The following is a 22500-nucleotide window of genomic DNA, read 5'->3' as shown; positions in this document are numbered from 1 at the left end:
TGAGATCGGGCTTCTCCCATTTTATGAAAACCTTGATTGATAGAACTTTTAAGATAAACAACACTTGGATGGGGTTCCATACTGATCTTCAAAAATTGTCTGTCATTCTGGGGAGGAATCTCTTCCCTGAAAACCTTATCAACAAATATATTTCTAAATATATTCAGACAGCAGTCAAGGGAGGGAAAACACAGTCTCATTCAGGAATCGAGCCCCAGGAAACACCTAAGTTTTTCTTTAAAATCCCTTACGTTGGGCACTTCTCAGTCACGGCACAGAGGTGTATACGCAAACTTGCTAATCGGTTATGTAAACCTATTGATATAAGGTTAGTCTTCACTACTTTCAAAGTCAGGAGTCTTTTTAATGTGAAAGATGCTGTCCCTGTAGGGCTTCGCACGCGTGTGGTCTATAAATTTTCGTGTGCAAGTTTTAATGCTTGTTATGTTGGTGAAACCAGCCGACACTTCTCAACACGAGTGCGCGAGCACTTACTTTCAGACAGATCTTCGAACGTTTTTAAACATCTGCAGAGTTCAGAGTCTTGTAAGGCATCCTGCACACAGGATTGCTTCGAGATCCTGGACTCTGCAGCCACTAAGTACCAAGTGAAGCTTAAGGAATCCATGTATATAAAATGGGAGAAGCCCGATCTCAACCAGCAGGTGAAACACATTAACCTGACTCTCTCCCTGTAAGGAACTAGGCGTCACTCATTTAAATTTTTGTTTTGTTCTGTTTTGATTTAATACGCAATATTGACAACGCAATATAACGAAGTTTGTAAGATCGCGCGCGCTTTAAATTCAACGGCGATTTCAAAATATGTAACACTGAAGATGACGGATGTACCGTTGAAACATGTCTGGAAAATTAAAGAAAGTTGTTATGTTTATACAAATGTCTATCCCCATTAATCTTAGCAGTTTGAGCATTTCAAGTACATTAGAAGATGTGTTCAGTGATATACATTAATTTTATCTCATGGGTGAAAAGTAAGCGCATTCATTTCAAAGTGAACTCCAGATTCGACCAGATGTTTTCGTTGAGTACCAACCACCACATACATGTATGGCATAAATTGGTGGACATGGCATCTCCATACAGAACTCTATAAGTTGCCCGAAACACTTCAACAAATCAATAACTCAGAAAGGATACATGTGCCAAAAATGTTGGAAGGTTGGACAAACAAAGAGTTTACTTTCACGGACCTTTATAACCACTTGGTCGGTAAAGAAAATTTTCCGCCCGAAAATCTTGGAAAGAAAGTTTACTCTTGCCTTTTTTAGAAAAGGGAGGTATATTCAGATAAACTTTTTTCTTGGTCAACAAATTCCATACTTTGAAACCCCTATCAGCCATGACAGAGTCTCTTTCCTCCAGCAGGTCAATCAACTGACTTTTTGTGTAATTTTCCTGTCACTTGTGCTGCCAGTCAAAAATTTAGGCAGGAAACTGACTGATTAGCCTGAAGGAGTAATCCCAGCTAATGCCTTTATAGTGTTCTGCTCTTTGTACTCACTCCATATTGCCCTCTGAGCATACAGTGTATGGTGAGGTTGGCTTCTCAATGAACACCTCAGTGCAATCTATAATTTATCTTCCTTGTGATTGGATTGTGTTTGAAAGAGGAAGGGAGATTTTCCTTAATCTCATCCTTACTAGGCCAAAGTACCAAAGTTTCCTTAAATATTGTCGGAAAAAGGAAGCCCAGGTTGTAAATATTCGGCTGACCTGGGCCTCCCCATCAATCCCAGCCTCAGCCTAACAAGACATACCACAAATTAAGAGTTCTTTTTGGCCCTGGTTTGGCAATGGGTGAAGTTTGGTATTGTTTTTATCTCAGTATTTAAGCTTTTGAGACTCTGGTGTGATACAGTTCACCAACAAGTGAAAACATCCTAATGTACATGTACAGTACCACTCGAAACTATTTGTGCATTTACAGGGCTGTCATTAGTAGCCGGCAGCCGGCGATTGTCGCCGGCTACTCTGACGAAAATCGCCGGCTAGTTCACTGACGAAATGACACCAAAAGTGTAGACACCGAACAAGTCTGACCAGCATATTCATTTCCTTGGTAGAAATGTGAAAAGTTAAGTATCTTATTTCCGAATTGTAGGCTGTTCTTCCAAGAAAAGTAATGACAAAGTGGGTTTCTTAATACATCACAAAGTCCGCTCCGCGTGCTGAGTAGTTACCAGGACTCCTTTCTGCTGTTACATAACATTTTAGTGTGACATTGCGCGTGACTGAAAAAGCCAATATGGCTGCGAAGGTTTGCTGGATAATTTTTTCACCGTTGTTTCTAAGACGCCGAAAGGTAAGTGTTTAATTTGAACACGTCAACCACAAGGTTTGCCAAAAGTGTCGTTTTTTTGAGGACACAGCTGAAGATGAGGAAGTAGAATTGCACACCGAGAAGGAAATGGCTGAGGAGCAGAACATGGAAGATGTTTATCACATTTTTAACCTGACCGAATGCAGTTCAGACATTGATTCAGCCTTTGGCGCAGAATCGGAGGATGATTTCTAATACTAAACAAATTGCAATTTCTCATTCTATGAGGTAGTTTTCAGTGAGATTTCCTAGCTTGTCCTCAAATGTCAGAGAACTAAATAAAAATCTCTCTCGTTTATACTGTATTCTACAAATTCCAGGAAAAGGCTTACAATAGTATTTGGGCTTCTGTAACCCTAGCAGGCACAGGAAGAGCTCTCGATTGTGATTGTGATTGTCTTTCTGGTGGGAAATACCTCTTGAAAACAATGGAAATGACATTTGTGAGACCCTGCATTTTCGACAAATGGGGTGGGGTGGGGGGCTACCATTTATTATCAGCCATATCAACTGACTAATCATTAACAGTACTGTTCTTTTCACCAAGTGAGACTTGTTAGAATGTCCCTGAGGAAAGGCAATTTTTGACAGTATCACAACGTTAAACTCATTTTGCTTCCGGGGGCTTTGCCCCCTGGACCCCCAACGGGCTCTGCCCCTGTACCCCGCTGGGGGCCTCAGCGGCCCCCAAACCCCTCGCCTGTGGGGGGCCCTCCGGCCCCCATAGCCATCTACTTTCAAAATACCTCCGCCTACTTAAAATCTTATTGACAGCCCTGCATTTACCGCGGTTGTGACTGGGTGAAACCGCAGGTTCAATCCCCAGTTTGACCGAGGTAAAACCTCGTGCACGGAATCCGAAAGCCGAGGTTTCACCTAGATTTTTTCCGGTTGATTTACGCCACGGTTAAGAGAGGACGCAGTATGCTTTTATTTGGAGCAGATGCTATCAAAGAAATCTGCATATTCTTGCGGATCAATCGCAGCGATAATTAGTATGCGTATTTGCCGTATTTACAATCTGCGATGTTTGGCACATTCGATTATAATAAAGTCGCATTAATAAAAGCATTGATCATTTTTTTCTTTTTCCAGCAAACGACAAGATTTCTAAAAGTAGTTTGAGATCCGTTTAATACAGATGTTATAAAGATCAGCTGAAATTCTATCAAGAAATTTACACGTGTTTGGGAAAACTCGTCTTACAGTGCGACGAGCCTTACCGTGGCCACCTAACAAAGTTTTTTTGAAAGTTATACGCAAATCAGGGTGTGCGAATTTGATTGACAGTCACCCCTCCTTGCAAAGTTCACACGGTTGAAAGTTAAACACCGTTGCATGGGTTGTTGAGTTGACGTATTTACACGTAGTTGTCAAATGTGAAAGTTTGTTGGGTGGCCACGGTAAGGCGCTTTGGACTGTAACGGTGACGCCATTGGTCGAGCGGCCGGCTTTGAAAGATACGCGAAAGTTATTTGGATCTGATCGACCGAAAGATGGAAGAAAACAATTAACTTTACAAGTAATTGTCAGCCGTTCGGGCAACGTGGCTCTCCATTTGTTACAAACGTGTTAATTGAAGAAACAGCCTTCTCGATGAACAAAATTAACTTTAATGCTAATGATGAAGGAACCGCTCGAAGGAACCATTCTACAATTGAACAGGAACGCAAAAATGACAATACCCGGTCAGCGGGTTTACTTACAGTACTGGCCACAGGAATAGCAGCACCTACACGCGCGTAAAATGCGTGCAAGATGGCAGATTTACACGGCGTGTAAAATTTACACGAACTATTACACGCACCTGAAATTACACGCAGGCTGCGTGTAATTTGTCATGAGTAAAATTGTTATGTCCATTACACGCAGATTGCGTGTATTTTCCACTTAGCAATGTACATGAATTTGACAATGTAAGTTAATCACAGAGTCGGTATTTCTGTTTGAGAAATTCAACCTTTGCTTGAGTGTACTTGGAATAAGGTTCTATCTTCAGATTGCTGCCGTAATCCGTCAACAAATCCTTAGCTCTCATTTCAAACCAAGCTAAGTGAAATTTCCTTTATCCGGTTTCCCCCATTTAATCAAGCAAAAATCAAACGTTATAACTGCAATGAGCGAACGATCGATGGAAATGCTTGACATCATGATACATCACCGAAAAACAAGCAAACTCAGAACTTGTGCTTTATTTATTTAATAGGCAGTCAATATGTTGGCTGCGCGGACCGAGCGATCGCACGGCAAGAAGGTGGAAGTTTGAATTACTAAGGGAAACTTTAAAATGTATTTTTATTTGCGAAGTCAAGCTGTTAGAATCAGCTATGAACGGGAAAACTTGAAGCATACATGTCGTATTTTTGACATTTGCTGTGTGTAAATGCATGCTATTTTGAATTCTGGTCCTGCGATTGTTTTTGCGTTTTTAATAACGCAATTGGTGAAAAATAATACCCTCCCAGTAATACAGTATAGACTGACCGAATTATATTTTAACAGCAAAGCAAAACTTTTAATAACGCTGAACTACCGTAAATAAGACACATGTATCTGCTCAAGGTGCTAGCTTTGTTTACATTCTTTTATTTGTTTGCACTCTTTTTTATTGTAAGAATGTTGTTTTTCCGGCCCAGGCTGAATATTCTTAATCTTGTATTATTCTTAAATTATAGCTAATGACATTTCCGTTTTAGAATTTATTGGAGTACCAATTACAAATGTTTGGTATCTAGATCTGTATCGCGTTACACATGCTCCATCTCATCGCTACAGTTTGTTCGTTTTGTTGGCTAGTTTCGCCGTTCAGAGAAAGGAATAATTTTATACGGTTAAGTTAAAATACATAAAATTATATTGTATTTATTGATGTTTCAACACACAAAATTATATCTATCTTTTTCAAAATCTCAGCCTTGGCTTTATTCTTAAAATATTCTTAAAATTCCTGGTTCCTGGTTCCTGGTTCCCTCGCGAAAGTAACATGAAAATTTAAAACACATCTTCCTCTGGTTAAACAGAAAATTCAAGCGTATCGTGTCGTTTTTCGATAGTGAAATTGTATGCTGCGTAGAATTAAGTGTTCAAAATTAATCACAGCTCGGCGAATGTTTCAAACCGCCACTCGGTTCATTTATCGATTCTGGAAAGATATTTCCTTTTTGGTCGGCGGACTAACTTTCTTTGAACCATAACATTAATTAATCCTGTAATAAGCCGTTAGAGCAAAATTATTTCGGTCTTATTCTCAGATCAGATCAAATGGGCGGTTTAAAAAGGTAAACATTGGTATTATTGCCAACGAGTCAGGCCTTCTGAAGACAGAAGGCCTGGCGAGGCGGCAGCTTATAGAGCCGCGAGAAGATTTTTAGGCGGACGAAATCTCAGAAGCGCTTCAAATTTGAGTGTAATGTAGACCGAAAGCTGAAATGTAGAGCAAAGCGATGAAATGTTGACCGTAGCGATAACCAATGAGAGTGCCGCACGAGTACGCCGCGTGATGTTTGCAGCCGCCAGGCGCCAGATCACGCAAGCTTGGCTCGTTGGCACTTTAGCGACAGCTACAACTAGTTCTAAAATAGATCGGCGACGCGCTCATTCACCGGCGGTGAGCGGTGAAAGGAAAATGAAATGGAACATCATCGTGGTATATCATTACTTTTACTTGTAATTGCCAACGAGTCAGGCCTTCTGAAGACAGAAGGCCTGGCGAGGCGGCAGCTTATAGAGCCGCGAGAAGATTTTTAGGCGGACGAAATCTCAGAAGCGCTTCAAATTTGAGTGTAATGTAGACCAAAAGCTGTAATGTAGACCAAAGCGATGAAATGTTGACCGTAGCGATAACCAATGAGAGTGCCGCACGAGTACGCCGCGTGATGTTTGCAGCTGCCAGATCACGCAAGCTTGGCTCGTTGGCACTTTAGCGACAGCTATAACTAGTTTATAATGATTTCACCCAGTGAAACGGTCCTCGAAATGAGACAAACGCAAACATGCGGTGAGCATCCAAACACGCGGTGATCGATATTCAGACGATGACCACAGCAAAACAAGTCAAGTCAATTTTTGACTATTCAAATACAGTGAACACTTGTTGCGAAAATGTTGAAATGCAAAGCTGAATAAATTCTTCGGAAACCAGTAGTGCTTTTAGACATGCAACATTGTTCTTCGTGAAAAGCCGCTACAAATTGATGTACAACTTTAAATACTCTGCCCTCTTTTACACGAAACTCTGCGTGTAAAATTTTACACGCACTGTGAAGAATTTGCGTGTAGTTTTTTTACTCACAACTTCGTGTATTTTTTTATTCGCGCGTAACGCGCGCGTAATTTGCGTGTAAAATGCGCGCAATATGGCGGACTTACACGCATGATACGCGCGTGTAATGCTGCTATTCCTGCGGCCAGTACTGTAAGAAGGGTCCTCATATCATGTTGGCTGGCGCGAAACTCTGCATTAATAAGCAGTTCGAATGGAACAACGTATTTCATGAGCTATCGCTCTCGCTTGCGTGACGGAAGCAGCTTAGTTTATTTACGTTTTAACTCGCCAAATTGGCAGAGGCTTCATTGAACTCGTCTATCGTGTGGTCGTTGAAGCATTAATTTAAGTTAATCTTAACAATTCAGAGGAATGAATATTTCTGAATTTCAAGGTCAACTGCTGAATTACCTGCCACTGAATATTTTGAATCCGAAATGATCGTAAGTAACGCGCGTCAAGGAGTGGTCAGGAATTGCTTGTTGATAGCTGTAGGTACCCCGGTGTAAAACTCTACGGGATCATCATTCTCCTAGACATCCTCCAAGAATAACCTATGGTATGGTATAAAATTGTGATACAACCCTTTCTCGTGGTATACCGTGGAATATCCCACTCGTCACTTGCATTTTTCTTGGTATACACACAAGCCTTTACCAAGAAAATACAAATTACTCGTGAGATATTCCTTGGTCTACTACTTGAAAGCATTGGGTGTATTGTAACTATATGAGCAAAACAGCCTGTCAGGTCACCGATGAAACGTGACGTGCAAACTGATAAAACACTCCTTGTTAGCATTCTTTGTATAAAGCATACTGATAAGCAATAGCTTGTTTTTCTTGCATGCTAATGTTCTCCTTTCACAATTTGAACCTTTGTTAGGACTCCAGAGGGACGAGTATCTTGTGGAGTGTTTCTGAAGCTGTTCAATAAGCTTGCAGGTTGTGTTTTATCAAGCCTAAAACACTGAGGTTCGCCTTATGGTTTAAAACCCGATAGAACACTCCTGCTTGTTTATTAAACACTTCAATACATCTTATACTTCTTCATTTAATATATTTAATATTTATTTATTAATTTCTGAAGGAGAATAATTATTATTATATACAATAATAATTATTGTTTTAATAATTGTGATGGTTTTAGAGTGGACAGCAATTGACGAAGACCAGGGCGACATTCATGTGTGGGAAGACAATTGGGATGATGATACTGTGGAAGATGATTTCTCCAACCAGTTAAGGTACAGTGTGTATGGACCGAATAGAATATATAATGTTCAAACCAGCAACTCACTCAATTTATTTGGGACTTGGACTGATCATATTTAGAGTGAAATGTGAGTAGTTGTTTAGAGAACAACTATTTATTTACTTTACGTGTACCAGTGAATTTGTATCAAGTCATAACTTCCTGCTACTTCAACCAGTTCACCCAAAGTTCCTCTTGTCTCTCCTACCACCACCAAGTTCCCTGCAAACAATAACTCTCATGGCACACCCCTTCTATTTAATACATGTACTTTGACTGATTTTGTTGAGAACCAGCAACAAGGAAGGACAAGGAAGTACAGTGCTGCAGTACATGTAATCCTTGTTGCAACCCTACATACAGTTTAAATGCATTTGTTTGTCCTTGACCTGTTCTGGCAACAGTTTCTGCCTTTTTTGTGTGTTGTCTGAACAATTTAATCAGATATTCAGGCACATTTCTTTTGTGTGGACACCAAAAAACAAGCTCTCTCTGAATTCTATCATAAGCCATGTCATAACTACATGGTACTGTAGCACTGTCACAATGTGTTCCAGTAGCTTTATTGCCCTATATTTGCCACAGTCTAAAGGGTCCCCATTTTGTACATGGGCACAATTTCACTTTTCTTCCAATCTGCCAGTATAAACCTTTCCTTGTTAAAGATTGTCTCAAGCAATGAACAAGTCATGTATTTTCATGATCTCGTCATTGGCGATGGTGAGAACGCTGCCCTTCTTATCTGCATCTATGTTTCTTGGGTTAATTGTAAGAGACTGCAACTTATCTGGATTTGTCAAGAGAAAGTTGTTCCTATACCATAACAATGCTTGTTGGCCCTGAGTCACTAGAGTAGATTCAACTTCTTCATAGGTTTTTCCTGTCAGCGGTCAACTTTAAAAAAAAAAAAAACAGCTGACCTCGATAAGGTCCAACTTGAGCCCGCAATATGGTTACGTGACACTGGTCAGTGGATACCTTGTTTTGACAGGTGTCAATTGACCATAACATTGATGTCCAATATCAAAGATATATGCTGTAAACTAGTTACAGTGTCAAATGGAGTATTGCCTCCTGGCTGAGCTTTTAACTTGAGCCTGTGATATGGTTTACGTGTGTACATACATACATACATACTTCTATTGAGACTCCCTTTAACAGGGCTTTTCAGTCACAATGTTAAAAAAAGAAGAAAACTTATTTACAGTAATTTAATTAAAATCAAGATATATTCAAAATTATTCAAAATATATCCAAAATTACTTCGTATAGAACATATTATTAAAAATATCAATTTCTTTAGAATTCTTGATGTTGTCCAAAATTACTTCATATAGAACATATTATTAAAAAGTGTCCGCTTAAAAGTATCTCTTTAGTATTCTTGATGTTGTCAGGTAGCCCATTCCATTCCTGTGGACCACGAAAATAAAATGCCCTTTGTCCCATCGACAATCTGCATCCGGGTATCACAAAATTATTACATCCCCTTGTGTTCCTGTTATGAACTGCTGAATGCTTAACAAAATGTTTCCCTAAATAGTCTGGAGCTAAACCATTTACATATTTATATGCTAAAACTAAAATAATCATTAAATAAAACCTTCTCCGTAACATCTAACCATCTAAGAGATCTCCGCCCCTGAGAGGTATGGTCATGGTTCATGGTTCATGGTTCATTTATTTCACACTATTTACATAACATTAACATAGAAAGAAAAGTATAGTCACAACACATGGTTACAAGATAAAATAATTACAGTACAGGTTATAAAATGTGTGTGGTGGTCAAAGTAGCGAAGGCTTTCTAGTTGACCACCACAATTTCCTTAAACCTAATACAACTCTGGCAGCAAAATTTTGTACCAACTGTAGTTTGTGTAGATTACGTTTAGATGTGTTCCCCCGCACTGAGGAACAATAAAACAATTTACTAAAAACAAAACTATTTATAAGTAATAAAAGTGTTTTCCTGTCTAAGAGGTGTTTAATTCTACTTATCTGTACTAACTGGTTCATGCAACTAGAGGCTGTTTTAGTGGTGAGTACATCATAGTTAAGATATTGATCAACGTATACCACAAGATCCTTAGCAAATGAAACTGGTGAGATAGTTTTGCCCAACAGAGATAAGGAGATATAAGGTAGCCTCTTAAGAAGTTGTGCTGAGCCAACAACTACTAATTTTGTTTTCTCAGGGTGTATAAGTAAAGAATTCTCTGCACACCATCTACTGAATGGGATGTTCCTAAGATCTTGATTTACGGCGGCCATAGCACTTGATGAGTCTGATACGGGAAATTTAAAGTGCAATTGACTATCATCAACATATGCAGCGGCTTGACTGTGGGTAACAGCACTGATTAAATCATTCATTAATGTAGATGGTACTGTAAAAAGCACAGGACCCAAGATTGACCCCTGAGGTACTCCGTTTGTTTAAAGGTAGCAATTCCGAGACTGAATCTTCATATCGTACTCTCTGATATCTACTGGATAGATAGCTACTAAACCAGGAAGCTGCAGACGTTTCGAGACCCAGTTTTCATAGTTTTCTTAATAACAGGTTATGATTAAGGCTGTCAAAAGCTTTTGACATATCAAGCAGGACTAGTAATGACACTGCTTTTTCATCAATTATTGCTTTCAAAATGTTATCTGTAACATTTATGAGGGCAGTTTCTGTCGAATGCATTTTCCTGTTGCCACTTTGATAAGTCAACAGTTTATCATGTTTTGTCAAAAATTCCACAAACTGCTTGTGTGCCAGTCTCTCACTTACTTTCGATAGGATGGGTAACAATGAAATCGGCCTGTTGTTGGCTGGTTCTTCTGGGTTTCCTTCTTTGGGTACAGGTATCACCTCAGCAATTTTCCATGTTTTAGGAAAAGCAGCCACATTAAACGAATTATTCACCTGTCTAGAAATCACAGGTGCGATGCTCTCACAACTGTCTTTCAGGACTTGCGCAGAGATTTTATCATATCCTGGAGCTTTGTTGGCAGCTAAACTCTTAATAACCGACTTGCCGTCAATTTCTTTTACCTCTTGAAACTCAAATTCTTCTGTTTCAACATGCAGGCCAGTGTCAATACTTTCTTCCCTAAGACCACAATCTTTATCTTTATCCAAACCGTTTTCCCTTGTTATCAAATTCCCTTTTTTTGGCAGTAAATTCTCCCACTGAAGTAAAATACTTATTAAATTTATTTGCCAAAGTCTCATGGTCCTCAAAAGTGCTTGGATGTTTAGCAATACCACGAGACATACATCGATTTAAGATCTTCCAAGTGGCGTTTGCATTACCTCTACTGTTAGCTATTTCGTTTCTTACATAGATTTTTTCAGCAAGCCTCAGTTCGTGTTTCACTTCTTGTCGGAAGAAGCGATATCCGTTCCAGTATAGTTTGTCATTTGTCTGAATGGCTTTCTTGTGCCAAAGGTCTCTGGTCTTCATGAGCTGCTCAATTTCTGGTGTTACGAACGGATTAGAGCGGGACTTGATCTTTATACGTTTGATGGGCGCTTGCTGATCCAGCACGTCCAAGAAGAGAGAATTGAATGTTTCCACTTGGGAATCAATGTCATCAAAGAAGTATACCATGTGCCACGGAACAAGAGAGAGATCTTTGCGAAAGCTATCGGGTGCGTACCCAGAATAGCTTCTTGTAGTGACGTATTTGGCTTTGGCTTTAGGGCGATTTATCCTCAATGCAACTTCAACTAAGTTGTGATCACTTATTGAGGACATAATGACTGAGAAGGACTCCGCTAGGGTAGGATCGGTAATCATGATAATAACATCAATTAGCGAGCGTTTTGTTTCTGTAATTCTAGTCGGTTCCTTCACTAGTTGTGTCAAATTGAAAAGGTCTTTCAAAATTCGACTATCCGCTGTATCATCGAGAATGTTACAATTTAGGTCACCCAGAATGATAATGTCATAGCCAAGCAGCAACATATTCAGGAGACTTCTTGACAAACTATTGCTGAAAGCTGATGTGGTGCTACAAGTAGGTGGTCTATAAACAGTACAAATAAAAATTGATTTGTACTGTCGAACTTGAACCTTTATCCAGAGCTGTTGGAAATTTTCGTCACTAATTCCCGTGGCGTCTTTTAGGAGTGTCGCTTTGAATGTGTCTCTGATGTATACTGCGAGGCCGCCACCAGATTTATGTTCTCCCCGATCTTGACGGAAGAATACTGTGTACTGGTCACATTGGCATACATGAAAGGGTGGACAGACGTACGTTCATGACGTCATGGCTATAAAACCAAATTTTCTCACATCAATGGGTTACCATATTTTCTTAACTATGGTGCTCCGTTTGATATCTGGCATCTGGAGGTATAAAAAGACGATGTTAAATGTAATGATATAAATGGCTTTTAGATGAAGTGAATATTTGAAAGGAAATGAGTTTGTTCGTTTTCAATTAGATGATGTTATTAGAGCTCCTGGCAATAATCAACATCAAGGAAAAAATGGATACAAATTTACAATTCATGATTGTAGTTCATTTTTTGATTGGTATAATGGATATTTTGAAGTTCGTTTTCACTTCAGCTTCAAAAATTAGCTGATGGAGCAGGATATGCTGCGGCTGATCAATAACAGTAATTAATGGCTCGCATAGTCTTATCAAGCATCTTATGATATTAAATTATATGATACCGATAACATTTGTTGTGAGTATTCTGATGATTTCAGTAGATCAGTCAGTAAAACTAGCTTATGGTATCTTTAAGAAAATGACGACATTTTTTAATTTCCAAGACATGTTTCGATGTTACGAACATCATCGTCAGTTACAGAATATTTGAAAAATTGTTACATGTAGGAATATATAACAACTAAGCAAAACATTCATAATTAATTATGATTAAGTGACAATAATTACATATTTGAGTGAGTTACAGAGTGTTTGAAAGAATGTAGAGCCTAAAGCATCAATGTCAGGTTGATGTGATGAACTTGTTGGTTTAAATCAGGCTTTTCCCAATTTATATGCATAGCTTCCTTGAGTTTAAGTTGAAATTTAGTAGGGGCGCAATCAAGGATTTGGAAACAATCCACATAGCAAGATTGACGACAATTTTCTGAGCTTAGTAAATGTTTGAAGATGTGTGAGGACTTGTCTGAAGAGAGATGTTCACTGACGCGTATGGAAAAATGACGACCAGTTTCGCCGATATAGCAAGCATTACAGCAAGCACAAGTAAATTTATAAATCACATGTGAACAAAGTTCTCTGGGGACAGAATCCTTCACCGAGAAAAGATTTCTTAATTTAAACGTGGTAAACACTAATTTGTTGTCAAGATCATGACAATAATGATTTACAAGGCGACGTATTTTGCTTTGAGCTATGGTAGAAAAATGGCCTAAATAAGGTAACTTATGAAAGTATTGTTTACCCTTGTGAAGTGGTATTTTGAGTGGAGCCATTTTGGTCGATGGCCGTGTTCAAATATCGATAGACGCATTTAGCAATGAGATGAACGGGGAAAAGATTCTTGTGCAAAATGAAAACTAATTTAACAATGTTCTTGTGGAAGCCCAACCAAGTATTGTTGATCTTAGAAACCCTGTCAATGAATGTCCTGATATGACCGATTTTGTATGACAGAGGTGCGAAACTGAGGTAATTGGTGAGCAGACACGTGAAGGTCTTACAGAAGGTACTAGTGACAATGGAACCGTGGTGGGTATTTACGATTAAGACATCCAAAAAGGGCAAAACATGATCAATTTCTTTCTCCATTGTGAAGCATAATTTGGGATGTTGACTATTGATATAGTCAAAAAACGAAATGGCGTCCTGTTCTGAGTGGAATAAACGAAACGTATCATCCACATAACAGCAATAAAATAGAACCTCAGGACCTTGATATTGCTCTAACCAGATCTTTTCATGGTGACCCATAAAGAGATTGGCGAGGACAGGAGCTAGGGGTGAACCCATGGCAACCCCATCAATCTGGTCATAAAAGGAACCATTGAGCAAAAAGTGATTTTCAGCAGTTTCAAATGAAAAAAGGCGTTTGAGATCAGAGGGGGTAAGCTTGAGGTCAGGGTTTCCCTCGGAGATGTACTTGACTGCAAAATCAATACATTTCTCGAGAGGAATGTTAGTAAACAAGCTCTCCACATCAAAGGAAATGAGAAATTTGCCAAATATGGGTAAGTTGTTGATTTCTTGAACAAAGGTGAAAGTGTCAGAGGCATTGTAATCATTGGGAATATATGGTTCAAGGAGATTGCATAAAAGCTAAGCTAAATTGTAGTTATATGTGGCAGTAGATGAAACTATGGGGTGGAAAGGGGGTGTGGATGTGGGATCGTCTAATTTATGAATTTTGGGTAAACCATATATTCTGGCTGGTTGGGACCTGTTGGGATAGATGCTGTCGTATAAAACATTCTCCAATTTACCTTGTTTTTTCAGATCCCTGAGAAACCGTTGAAGCGTACCGATGAGTAGCACGGTCATCACTACATTCTAGGGGTACTTTCTTGTTAATTGCAATATCTCGGCTTCTAATGGCTATTTCACCCTGAAAATTTTTCCCATATCGTACAAATAAGTCTTTTTGATGTACAAATAATTTAAGTTGTATCCTTTTCAAAATAAACCTAAAAAAAGATTTCTGTTCCCAAAAAAAGTGACTGAATGTTCATGTAACGCGTAACACAAACAATGGCGGTTTGAGCGTATTTTGAATAATTGCTCTGCTTATAATGCACAAAATCTTATGAAATTCCGGTTACATATCAGAATAACAAAGGAAAATGCACACAACAACTTTCAGATACTTTTCTTTATTAGAAGTTCTTGAAAAACAACATCGTTGTACTGACCCTTCGTTGTAACGCTTCACATTCTTTTGAAAGGCAGTTTCTAAAATAGGTCGATACGGCTCGGCACATGTCTCAAAATACAAACATAAACCATGTCAGATGAATGGGCTTTATGTGACAGACTCTGTGTCAAAGTTTAAAGTCAAAATACAAAGCGAGGACGTAACTAGAACAAATTTAAAAAGACTGAAACAGTTTCTGCACTGCACTGGTGATGTCCAAATTAACAGAGGACTCACCACTTACTTCCAATATTTTGCTGTTTCTAAAGCGAGTATTGTAGTCTGATTGAGCATCCTACCTTGGGCTTGCGATAACCGACAACGGTGAGCACTTTAAGCCATTTTCATCCACTGAGGCCAGAGATTTTCAGCTTTGAACAATGCTGAAACATTTTGCACTATAATGCTGTGCTCATTAAGCGTGACGTAAACCTCCACAAGCACGCTTCCCTCCAAAATCTTCCATCAAAAATCCGCCATAACTCGGGTACAGATGAAATGTTTTGCTTCATTCTTGTGACAAAAAAACAATCGGGGTGTACCAAGTGATTCTTAAGGGCTAGAATAAATTATGCAATACAATATAGCGTGATCAAGCATGTTTTTGATGTGACTGAGTGAATTTCAATGGAGAAACATTTGCTCAGAATCAGAACATAGCAGCCCTGATTATCAAAGCCAACATGTATTTTCGCTAAATATGTAGAATAATAATTTGCTGTTTGTAAATAACTCTTTATTTTAGAAGAAAAAAGGCCAGAATCTGAAATAGGCCACGCCCACAAAGGATTATGGGAAATGAAAAAAATGCTTTCTATATCGCATAATTGTAACTTTTTGCATGAATTTGCTTGAAACAAACATCAAAAGCAAAAGTGGACATAGAGAAACAATAAAGAGAGCATTTTAGCATTTGAAGGTTTTTTGACCTATGCAACGCAAAATGGAGTCATGAGTGTGCTACTCATCTACCTTCATGAGTAAGGGTAGGGTCTTTACTAATAGGTTTGACCTTGGAGGAATCGTTGATTTTACTAAAGTAACCATTGTCATATGCAATTCTATCAAGGATTACAATACGGTTCCCTTTATCGGGTTTCAAAATGACTATGTCCCTGTTCTTTCTGAGACTCCTCAAGATGCTGTGTTTTTTGAGATCTGCAGTGGTAGGTCTATACGAGGATATATAGCAGTGAGCAAGGTGAGAAAGATCTGCAACTATTTTGCTGGTGTTGGAGGTGTCAATAAGATGTCTTTTCATCATGTGGCTAATCAGTTCGAAGCAAGCAAAAATATCAGTCTTGCTAATGGTCGGAGGATAAATCAAGTATGTTAGACCAAACTTTAGGGCTTCCAATTGATGTGGGGTAAGGTTGTAACCAGATAAATTCGTGATGGTTTCTTTGGAGGTGAAAGGAAAAAGTACATTCTTTGTCAGCTTTTTCAGTTTCTTGTCATGAGCCTTGATAAACTGAGCGAAGGTTTTCAAGACATTGTGGGCGATCGATTTCTGCAAAATGTAGCAATCTAGTGTGTTTAAGATGATAGAGCTGTGTTCCAATAGGCTGTCCCTTTGGAGGACCAGCTTGTGAAATTCCTTTTTGTGTGGCGCTTTGTAATAGTCATTTCCTGAAGGCCAAAGCATCCTGTCGGTTTCGTTGTAGCTGGTAGACGGAAACATGTGAACTTAAGAAAGACGCCAAAGGATTGGCAGTTTCGCAGGAAGTTTAAGTCCAATTCAGCTTTCCTTGCCTTGATCGAGACCTTCTCGCTACATTTTGCAGAAGTCGATCGCCCACAATGTCTCGACAACCTCCACTCAGTTTATCAAGGCTCATGACAAGAAACTGAAAAAGCTGACAAAGAATGTAGCTCTTCCTTTCACCTCCAAAGAAACCACCACGAATCTCTCTGGTTACATCCTCACCCCACATCAATTGGAAGCACTAAAGTTTGGTCTAACACACTCGATTTATCCTCCAACTATTAGCAAGACTGATATTTTTGCTTGCTTCGAACTGATTAGCCACATGATGAAAAGACATCTTATTGACACCTCCAACACCAGCAAAATAGTTGCAGATCTTTGTCACCTTGCTCACTGCTACATATCCTCGTATAGACCTACATGTACCACTGCAGATCTCAAAAAACACAGCATCTTGAGGAGTCTCAGAAAGAACAGGGACATAGTCATTTTGAAACCCGATAAAGGGAACGGTATTGTAATCCTTGATAGAACTGCATATGACAATGGTTATTTAGTAAAATCAACGATTCCTCTAAGTTCAAACCTATTAGTAAAGACCTTACCCTTACTCGTGAAGGTAGGCTTCCACGGTTTCTCAGGGATCTGAAAAAACAAGGTAAATTGGAGAATGTTAAAGCATCTATCCCAACAGGTCCCAACCGTCAGAAAATATGGTTTGCCCAAAATGCAAAAATTACGCGACCCCACATCCACACCCCGTTTCCGCCCCATAGTTTCATCTATTGGCACATATAACTACAATTTAGCTAAGCCTTTATGCAATCTCCTTTGAACCATATATTCCCAATGATTACAATGCCTCTGACACTTTCACCTTTGTTCAAGAAATCAACAACTTACCCATATTTGGCAAATTTCTCATTTCCTTTGATGTGGAGAGCTTGTTTACTAACATCCCTCTTGAGGAATGTATTGATTTAGCGGTCAAGTACATCTCAGAGGGAAACCCTGACCTCAGGCTTACCCCCTCTGATCTCAAACGCCTTTTTTCATTTGCTAGTGCTGAAACTCACTTTTTGTTCAAAGGTTCCTTTTATGACCAGATTGATGGGGTTGCCATGTGTTCACCCCTAGCTCCTGTCCTCGCCAATCTCTTTATGGGTCACCATGAAAAGATCTGGTTAGAGCAATATCAAGATCCTGAGGTTCTATTTTATTGCCGTTATGTGGATGATATGTTTTGTTTATTCCACTCAGAACAGGACGCCATTGCATTTTTGACTATATCAATAGTCAACATCCCAACATATGCTTCACGATGGAGAAAGAAATTGATCATGTTTTGCCCTTTTTGGATGTCTTAATCGTGAATACCCATCGTGGTTCTGTTGTCACTAGTACCTTCCGTAAGAAAACCTTCACGGGTCTGCTCACCAATTACCGGTACCTCAGTTTCACACCTTATCAGGACATTAATTGACAGGGTTTTTAAGATCAACAATACTTGGTTGGGCTTCCACAAGGACATTGTTAAATTAGTTTCCATTTTGCGCAAGAATCTTTTCCCCGTTCATCTCATCGCTAAATGCGTCTATCGATATTTGAACACGACCATCGACCAAAATGGCTTCACTCAAAATACCACTTCACAAGGGTAAACAATACTTTCATAAGTTACCTTATTTAGGCCGTTTTTCTACTACAGCTCAAAGCAAAATACATTGCCTTGTAAATCGTTATTGTGATGATCTTGACATCAAATTAGTGTTTATCACGTTTAAATTAAGAAATGGTTGTCATTTTTCCACACATGTCAGTGAACATCTCTCTTCAGACAAGTCCTCACACATCTTCAAACATTTTCTAAGCTCAGAACGTTGTCGTCAATCTTGCTCTGCGGATTGTTTTGAAATCCTTGATTGTGCCCCTAATAAATTTCAACTTAAACTCAAGGAGGCTATGCATATAAATTGGGAAAAGCCTAATTTAAACCAACAAGTTCATCACATCAACCTGACACTGTCACTTTAGGCTCTACATTCTTTCAAACACTCTGTAACTCACTCAAATATGTAATTATTGTGACTTCATCATAATTAATTGTGCATGTTTTGCTTCGTTGTTATAGACTCCTAACGGCTTTTCAAATATTCTGTAACTGATGATGATGTTCGTAACATCGAAACATGTCTTGGAAATTTAAAAAAATGTCGTACTTTTCTGAAAGATAACGATTTGCTTTCTGCTTTCTCGACCTTGTAGCTTATGGTATCTTGACACACATAATACAACAGCCAATAACAATTTGAGAGGCGTGGTGGCCTCATGGTCAGTGTGCTGGAGTCTGGATTGAGTGGTCCGGGTTCTATCCTGGCTGGGGACATTGTGTTGTGTTTTTGGGCAAGACACAGTGCCTCTCTCCACCCAGGTGTATAAATAGGTACCGGCAAACCTAACTCTGGGGTAACCCCGCGATGGACTGGCGTCCCATCTAGGGGGGAGGAGAAATATTCCTAGTCGCTTCATGCTACTGAAACTGGAGATAAACGCCGGCCTGCTGGGCCTTCTAGGCTCATAGCAGACTTTACCTTTACCAATAACAATAATTATTTGGGTTTTGAGGCTTGTCGCCTTATTTCTCAAGCTGTTAATAATGATGGAACAGGAGGTGCGAAACATATCAATGTAATCATCCCTCTGAATCGGTTTAGCTTTTTTGAAGAATTGGAAAGTAAAATGTTGGTTCCAATGCAGCTTCAATTTAACATCAGTTTCAATGAAGATTCATATGGCTAACGGAACTGACGCCAGAAGAGTTGTTATAGACATTCGAATTATGGTTAGCAAAACTGATACCAAAAGACAGTATGTATTCTAATTTTGTAAATGCTTCTATGAAGGAATCCAAAGGGATTTATTTTTAGAGAATTTTACAAAGTATCTGCTCCTACTAGAAGTGGTTATTTTCAAGTATCAGCAAGCATTGATAATGTAAAATATGTCTTCGTATATCTCAATAAAAGCTATCGTAATGCTAATGGGTCAAGGCACGAAGACACAACTCGTTATAAAATGGATTCATTTGGATTAGATGGTGCATCACTTAATAACTGTAGGCTTGAATATGGAAATGGTGTATTTTACCCTGAATTAGAGTACGAAAGCGATAGTGAAGTACCGTACATATTTTCAATGAATTAATGGCATATGCAATGAGAAAAAAATGATTACAACTCTGGTACTCAGCTTAACCTAAGTGCTATGATAGCCTGTTTCCACTCATATTTTTCGATTTGTCTTTTCAAACAGAAAAAGTCACACGAGATCCAAAACAATTAACTTTCAGATATAGATTGTCAGCAAATGCAACTCAAAATTTTAATGTACATGCTGTTGTACTTTATGAAGAAAGCATTGCTATATAGACAACATTGGAAATCAACTTGTTATAGTTTAAATTCGGTTTTTATGTTTAACTAAAAGTATGTATGTAACTAAAAATTATATAACATATAATATATACAAGAAATGATATAACTTTATTAAATTAATGTCTTAAACTATCGCCAAACCAAAAAAAGGATTTTAGCAAAGCTCATCATAGAAGAGAAACAATTGTTTTAAGACTAACAAATAGCTCATTGACTGGGCCTGATAAGCTATTAGTACCTGCAAATATTGTCAAAAGATTAAACAAAAGCAAACAATTAAAAAAAGGAATTGATATCAAATTATCTAAAACTAACATTCGAAAACAAATTGGAGGTAGTCTTTTATCTTCAAGTTTATTATTAGGCAGAACATTGTTTCTGGACAACAACTTGTAAAACACTTGGCTTATCAGCTTTATCAGAATTAGCAAGTGAAGTAGCTAGTCAAGCTTTAAAGTCTACATGTATTACTGGCAAAGGAAGAATGCATCAGTTGATTCCGTATAAGGATCTGTTAAATATGAAACAAAAAAAGGACCCCTTCTTCATGCTCTACAAATGGAAAAAGCCTTTCATATAAAACCAACAAAAACACAAACGGGCGTTTTTATTGGTACTCTGTTAGCTAGCATTGGTATTCCACTAGCTGTTGAGGCAATAAAAAAGTTAACAGGCATTTAAGGAGCACCAAGAAGGTTTACTGTTAGGCCCAAACAGTCCGTTCAACAATATTCTAAAATACTCAATACTCTAAAACCACAATTTCATAAAAATATTCCATTAAGCAATCATGATTTAATAAATTGGTGTCAATATTTGAATATACACCCATGTTTTGTCAAGTGATGAAACTTTTCCACATAACCACAAGCACAAACATTATTCATGTACAATCTCCAACAATCATACATGAGTGGAAGTCATTGGGTTGCGACTTATGTGAAAAATGGTATCATTAATTATTTTGATAGTTTTGGTATGCAACCATTTCAGGAATTGGTCAAGCATGCAAGAAAAGAAAACATAACATTATTACATTATTACATCAAAACAAACAAATATAAAATATTATGACAACAACATGTGGTTATTTTTGTTTTTACTTTTTAAATGAAATGAATAAAGGCAATTCATATTATGATATAATAAAAGTATTTAATACCCATGATACAATGGCTAATGAAAAATTTATTGAACAGTATTTTAAAAATATTTAAATTATATGTATAACTAAATGAAATCGTATTGTGTTAAGCACAAAAAAAAATGAATGCATTGAACCTTCAGGTTACAAACGAACCAAAAATAATAAACTCATGTTCTTTTGTACTTGTGCTGAATGCTGCATTAAAAAGACTTGATTTGTTAAAAACAAGGGAAAGTAAACAGCCGGTCAGAGATGACCAGCAAAGGAACTATGTCAGATTTGGGCAATGTTGGAGCTGAATTGCTTTGTACAAAAGGCATCCCTTATATTGGAAAAAAAGCAGTCGAAATGGGACGTTATTATGGTTCAGAAGCTTTGAGAAACCAAAAATTACAGAAAAAGGCTATTGACTATGCTTTGGATAAGCTTAATCCAAAGTAAAGTAAAGTAAAGTAAAGTAACCATATTTAACGTCGATAACTCGTAACAGTAATTCAACTGACAAACCTGAGGTCGACGGTGCGCTCATTTTACTCCCCCCTCTCCATCAGTGCTCCGTTTTACGGGTATTTAAAGCTACTTTGCTACACGAAAAGTAAAATAAAGTAAAATAAAGTCAAAGTCAATTTATTTAACGTGGGTAGTTCCTTCAGTTACGAAACTGGTATCAATGGAAGCCGACGGTGCGCCTTTTACCCCCTCCCTCTGTCAGTGCTCCGTTTCACGGATATTTAAAGCTATAGCTACACCGATCAGAGGAAAGTGTAAACAGACATTGAAGTCACCAAGGATCGAATTGGGACCCCTTGCTCCGAAAGCTGCTCACTAGCCAACTGAGCTACGCCTGCAAATGTTGGTTTTTGAGGAGACGGGAAAACCAGAGTACCCGGCAAAAAACCTCTTGTAGCAGAGTAGAGAACTAACAAACTCACCTCACATGTGGCGTAGGATCCGGGAATCGATCCTGGTGGAAGGCGCATGCTCTCACCACTGCGCCAGCCCAGGGAAAGAAGTCGAAACAAGGATGAGAGAGCCGGGAATCGAACTCAGGACCTCTTGCACCAAGGCCGTGCACTAACCGACTGTGCCATCCTTGCTCCAGCGATTCATAATGTTGGAACACAAGCTCTCAATCAATTGTCAACAAAGATAAGACCAAAAAAAAGACATAAAACAAACAGAAAAGATCTTGACGATGGTTCTCTTGATATTCAAAAACATTTATCAAAGCTTGGAGAATTGCTTTTGAGAACGCAACGCCAACTGGTAAAAAATGCAATTACTGTGGTACTGGAACAAAACTAGAAGAGAGATTGAATAGTAATGATTAATCTATTTGTGAACCTACAAACCAGTCGGATGTTATTTGTAAACAACATGATATGGCTTACAGCAAAGCTGGAGATAATTTGTCAAGAAAGCATGACGCAGATAGTGTTATGATAAAACAAATAGGAGATATTCCTTTTAGTCAAAGACCA

The 22500-nt window shown here is 38.5% G+C and overlaps 1 protein-coding gene across 1 annotated transcript in view; it reads left to right on the top strand.

Annotated features, from left to right (window-relative positions):
* Positions 1–22500, top strand: part of LOC138057097 (26S proteasome complex subunit SEM1-like) — a 53256-nt gene that overhangs the window by 9080 nt on the left and 21676 nt on the right. The window contains exon 2 of the mRNA XM_068903173.1: positions 7758–7854. Coding sequence (XP_068759274.1) covers positions 7758–7854 — 97 coding nt within the window. The remainder of the gene's footprint in view (positions 1–7757; positions 7855–22500) is intronic.

This window comes from Montipora capricornis, chromosome 1 (genome assembly GCF_036669925.1).
Source record: "Montipora capricornis isolate CH-2021 chromosome 1, ASM3666992v2, whole genome shotgun sequence".
NCBI classification, from domain to species: Eukaryota; Metazoa; Cnidaria; class Anthozoa; order Scleractinia; family Acroporidae; genus Montipora; species Montipora capricornis.
Note: the sequence above shows the minus strand (reverse complement) of the source record. Positions and strands in the feature narration are given on the sequence as shown.